General features: G+C 37.3%; 1 protein-coding gene across 1 annotated transcript; it reads left to right on the top strand.

Annotated features, from left to right (window-relative positions):
* LOC147860786 (putative galactose-1-phosphate uridyltransferase) lies at window positions 1–3,012 on the top strand. Its single transcript, XM_087323920.1, has 3 exons — window positions 1–834; window positions 1,762–2,067; window positions 2,692–3,012. Exons 1-3 carry the CDS (start codon window positions 289–291, stop codon window positions 2,953–2,955), a joined length of 1,116 nt encoding a protein of 371 aa, XP_087180046.1. The 5' UTR covers window positions 1–288; the 3' UTR covers window positions 2,956–3,012.
* Window positions 3,013–6,000: the final 2,988 nt, after the last annotated feature.

The following is a 6,000-nucleotide window of genomic DNA, read 5'->3' as shown; positions in this document are numbered from 1 at the left end:
GAGAGAGAGAGAGAGAGAGAGAGAGAGAGAGAGAAATGATGAGCCCATCATCAAGAATGGAACAGGGGAGGAATGGCTTGTGAAAGAGTAAAATTAGGGTACATCATCAAGAATGGAACAGGGGAGGAATGGGTTTAGGAAAGAGTAAAATTAGGGTACATCAGCAAGGATGGAACAGGGGAGGAATGGCTTAGGAAAGAGTAAAATTAGGGTAAGGGCAATATAAGGTGGGAGGAAGAAGAGTACCTTTTTTTTTCTGATTGTTTTCTGATTGACTATTTCGTTGAAATGGAGGAAATTAGGAAGGATCCAGTGGTGGGTGAGTGGGTGATCATATCAGCAGCAAGAGGGAAAAGACCATCAGACTACAATAAGCCCAACAACACCACCAACAAAGAAGAAGAGGAAGGAGAAGAAGAAGAAGAAGAAGAGAAGAGGAAGAGAAAGCAAGGGGTCTGCCCATTCTGTCTCGGCCGAGAACGGGAGACTGGTGCCGAGCTATTTGCTTTCCGCGATGGCGGTTCCCTTTGCTCGCCCAATTGGCGTGTTCGAGTTGTCCACAACATATACCCTGCTGTCTCTGTTGATGCCATGGCTCCAAATGCACAAGGAAAAGAAGTTCAAGGAAAAGCAAACGGAGAAGACGAGGGAGAGCAGGGTCTTTACCATCACTCCCATATTCCTGGATTTGGGTCCCATGAGGTTGTTATAGAGAATCCTCACCATCACATCAAATTTACTCAGTTTTCACCTCTAAACGTTGCCGAGATTCTTATGTGCTTTCGGCATCGAATGCGGATCTTACGAGATGACGGACGATTCAAATATGTCCAGGTATGTCAGGCCCTTTTAAGCTCACATTTTGATATGCTGACCATATGGAATGATTTTCTTACATTTTTGTAAGCATATTGCGGGAACCCACAAAAGAATCTGTTAATGATACAAAAAATTGAACCACAAACAAAATAAAGCAGAAATTCTTTACAAGATAGAGTATTTCGGTATGAATAGCACTTACAGCTTTGTATGCATATGTGAAAAATCCACAAAACAATGTTAATGTTACAAACATGAAACATATTTGGTCCATGAAATCAACAAAACGTTTCATTACAAGATGATGCATCCGTGTAAGGTCACATTTTGATATAACTCGAAGTTAACCAAATGGAAAAATTTGGCTATGCATGCATGAAATTTCGTATCTTTGTATGCTTATAGGGAAGCAAAGAAATTCATCACAAAACAATAGGCACACTAGTTTGTGTATATAATCTTAAAGAAAGAGTTCTTCACATAGGAACATTTGGATATGCATGCACAAAACTGTGTTAATTTGCATAATGCAGAAACCCACAAATAATGTTAATGTGCAAAATATCAAAATGCAGATTTATGTGGTGTCAATTTTCCTCACAATAACCAGAACAAAATGTCAAAACAATGTTGATGAGGTTTTATAAATGTTTTTGAAAATTTGGTAGGGAGAGAAATGTTGTTCGTATGTTGAGAGGTAGAGAAGGGGTATTTCATTTGTCATCTTCAAAGTGAATCTTCTTTGATTTCATAGCATTTGCTTTTTCATAAATGATGTGCTGTTTTACAGATCAAAGAAAAGTCATTCTTGGGTAAACTGTAACATGAAAATGCAAACCAAAAACATAAGTAATTATGTTTCAGAAATATAAGCAAGGCGTTTACATCACTTATTTCATTCAATTGACAACTATATTGGTTTTGGGAGCTTTGAATTGATAGGTTTTTAAGAACCAAGGTAAAGCGGCTGGAGCTTCCATGGAACACTCTCATAGTCAAATTATTGCGCTTCCCATTGTACCTCATAATGTAGAGCATGAGATCGATTGTGCAAAAAAATATTTTGATAGAAAAAGATCGTGCGTATTTTGCGACATTCTGCATCATGATATCTCAGAGGGAAGTCGTTTGATTGGTTGCTCAACGGATTATGCTGTGATTACACCTTATGCACCTCGATATCCATACGAAACGTGGATTGTGCCTCAGGCACATTCCGCAAACTTTGAGGGCATCAACGATGCTCAGGTGAGTTCTGTTTCTATGATATGGGTTGGTGTGTAAATATGGATATAATTAGCCTGAAACTCTTGAGGCATTTTATGTTTTCCCTTTAAATGCCAATTCCTTGAAATTCAAGGATATCCATGATGTCTAATTGAGTTCCCCTCCCGACTTGATGCATGATATCCTCCGTTGATCTTATATTCATTCACTGAGCTTCGAGGACATTGATACTTATATTCCCAGCTTGTTTCCTTTGTGGTGATATGCTGCAGCGTGTTAATATGGGTATAGCTAGCTTGAATTCCTTGGGTTTGTATCTTTGAGCTTTTGGTCATTCATTCCTTGAAACTTCGCGCACATTGATGTGAGTTACTGGCTCGATGGAACCTGTATGGTAATTTTATCATATGGCTGTGAATTTATTTATTATGGCAGTATAGATTAATTTGCATGAATTTTTTGAATTTCTAAATCTTGAGAACATCGATAATGCTCTGGATAAGTTCCCAACTCAATGTGCTGTCAAGTGTCTTGTTGCCTTCGAATCATTTATTAAGTTGATACATGCTTAGTTATATGATAATATAGTTATGGTTTGCTGGAGATCTTTGGAGTTGTATCCTTGACAACTTGTTAGTTTTGCAGGTAGAAAGCCTGGCTGAAACACTGCTTTGGATTCTAAAGAAAATCGAATATCTATTTGGCAATGATGTCTCTTTTAACTACATGGTGCGCACCTCCCCATTGCAAGGTTATGAGGGCGCTCCGTTCTACCACTGGTATATTCGCATAATACCACGTTTGATTACACTTGCCGGTTTTGAGCTCGGTAGTGGTTGTCATATACTGCCTGTATTTCCTGAAAAGTCGGCTTCAGAGCTTCGAGATGCTAATCCCCCCATTTCTTGAGGATTGCCATTTATGCAAATCAAAATTTATTTAATATAAGTGCATATTTAATATCAATTTAGCCTCTTTTTGATAGGGCAGGGTTGGGATTTGAACTCCATACCACATGGCAAGAGGCTCTAACCACTAGACAAACTGCTCCCCACATGTAAATGTCGTTCATATGATATAGATTGTATATGCATGTAAATGTTGTTCAATTTTGCCACCTCTTGATGGGTGGCAGGGTGTTGGAATTTGAACCCCCCTCTAAGATGGCAAGGGGCCTTAACCAGTAGGCAAACTGGCTCGGTATAATGTTGTTCATATGGTGTAGATTGTGTATGCGATTAAGTTTAATTAAGTTTAGTACCTCAGAAGTGAAAAGATAAATGTTTCAACTGAACATACAGATTCACGATTGTCACATGTTTTGTTTTAATCTATTTAATGTAATTCTATGTCCATTTGTTATGATTGATTCCTAGTCTAGGACAATGCTTGAAACTTTTGAAAGCAGTAGATAGGTAAACATAATTAGTTATAACTGTTGCTAGGTCTTGTAGGCCATTATGGCATTTAGGGATGTTAAAATTTTAATGTCTTTTATCTCAATGAAGACCATGAGTACCAGGATATAAGGCACATAGGCCATATTATCACCAAATTGTGGAGATCATTTTTCTCCATGTCCAATGTGCTCGACACCCACATGGACTTGGTGATCATCATTGTAGCCTCATTCCATTGCATCAACCAACCTCGGCTACCGTAACCCTTCATTGCTAAACCCATCGTGTTAGTGATGCATGTCATGCTTGAAAACCACCTTTAGAATCATACTATTGCATGATTAAAATCATCATTGTGAATCTTTAGGAAACCAAGAGTTCTTATTTTTGTTTCAATCTGGATAACATGAATTCACCCATATTTGTAATCACGATTCGTCTTAGGTTGATTTTGTCCTTTTTATAAGCATTAAATTTTCTTTCTTTATTCTTTCTCACATTTTGGTGCATGTGATAACATTGTTAACATGGTGGATAAAATTTCTGTATGTATAACCATATGTATTGTGTCCTAGTGACAACTTACTTTGAATCTCACATATTGACAAGATGTCCTTGGGGAATGTGAAGGGTTCAAATCATTATCTTTTACTTGTTCGTAGACAATCGTACCATTGGACTTGCATCCAAATTTTTTGTCAATAGTATTTACGAAACTCAAGGTTTCTAAGTTTTTCATGTGGATAACTTCAATCTCCTCATATCTATAAATTGTAATCATGAATTGTCTCATAATTTTGTTTGAGCCTCTCATAGGAGGTAAGTTATATATCTTTGTCTCTCGTTTGTATATAAATATGAGGTAGTTGCACACACAATTATGAAGCTGATGACTTCAAATGAAATGGGAATGTTTCCTTCATCAAAAGGGTACGAAATTGAAATGATTGGCAACAAGAAGGGCTGATTTCAAATGAGGAATTATGAATGTTGAAGACTTATTCACGCTAATGGTTGTAGGTTGTTTGGCATGTAGGGGTAGAATTGATGCTCTCACTTCATAACAAATAAATGAGTCGCCAATAACATTGATGGGTTTCATGCACCTATGATAGCAACCATGGTAACAAAGATGATTGTTGACATATACTCATCCATATTGGGTGTATGATCCATTTATCCATATGTTTACAAGAAGTTGGCAATCAAGGTGAAAGTCTCTCCCATTAGGCCTCCTAATTTCAGCCATCATATCATAATTTGTCATGGTCATGATGGGCCAACATTAACACCATTCACAAGAAAAACAACACTAGTCACAAATTCATTACAAAATAGACGAGACACAACTTTTTGCCACACAGTCCTTAGTGATTAGGAAATTGAAGAATTGATATAATGTCGATAGATGAACAATCTTTCTATGGTTCTTGAATAAATTATCTTAACCATGTACTTTATTTTATATACATTAATTGCATGCATCCAATCTGGTGGTTTTACACATGATGTATATTAACATTACTCTTTATATGGATCTTGGTGGTTTTACACATGATGTATATTAACATTACTCTTTATATGGATCTTAATGTACTAGCCTTTGCCGACAATTGGGTGCTAATAATGCGAGTATGAATGGCATAGCGTCTTTTCATGTACACATACATACCTACAGACATATTTACATATCATTGCTCTGATTTGAACATTGATTGGAGGTTCAAATTGAGTTACAATGATGGAAAAATATGTACAAGAAACAACCCAATGTACAATACATACATAATCATGGTTCATGTTGTATCTGGCATGAATGTATGTATGTAATGTATAGAGTAGAAGATGCCATTCTTTATATGATGTACACCATTAAGAGTAACTAAGCTTCCTCAAGTTATGAATCATGTAGAATGGACCACCACAATGAATGATGTTGATTAGTTGCAAAGGGTTTGATACACTGAATCATCATTATATTTTTGCTCTTATTTTCCAAAGATTTACTAGGGAACAAGTTTGGATAGTTTATATAGATGGGTAAAGTTACCAATGAATGGATCTTAAAAGTGATAAAACATAAGAAAGCAAAAAGCAAAGATACCAAAAGTAAGTTAGATTGTTTAGTTGGTTAGCCTTAAGAAGGAGGGGAATCTAATTGAGGGAGGGAGGAGGAGGAATAGACTAAGGATGGAGAGCGCGAGGTTTTCGGGGTAAGACGAGGGATCGAAGGGACAGCGGAAGGGGTGTCGTGATCATCATCGTCCGAGGCATTAACAAGATTGGTGCTATTGGTATTGGTATTGGTATGGCTAGTGAGGACATAGAGTTGTTCATTAATGTTGGTGGTGGTGGTGGTGGTGGTGATGTTTGTGGAGGTGGAGGTAGGGAGGGGGAAATCATTGGCATTATTGTTAATGTTGGTGCCATAGCCACTATTGGTAGGGTTATACAATGGGAGTGGAAGGGGAAGGGGAAGTGGCTCTTGTTGCAAGTCATTCATGTCATTATTCTCATTATTGTCATTGTCGGAATTTTCGATGTTATACGCGAT

This window comes from Azolla caroliniana, unplaced genomic scaffold, assembly GCF_043228905.1.
Source record: "Azolla caroliniana isolate FFs.n. ecotype wild unplaced genomic scaffold, voAzoCaro1.0.p SCAF_8, whole genome shotgun sequence".
Taxonomy (NCBI): Eukaryota; Viridiplantae; Streptophyta; class Polypodiopsida; order Salviniales; family Salviniaceae; genus Azolla; species Azolla caroliniana.
This window is presented reverse-complemented; position numbering and strand designations above follow the sequence as displayed.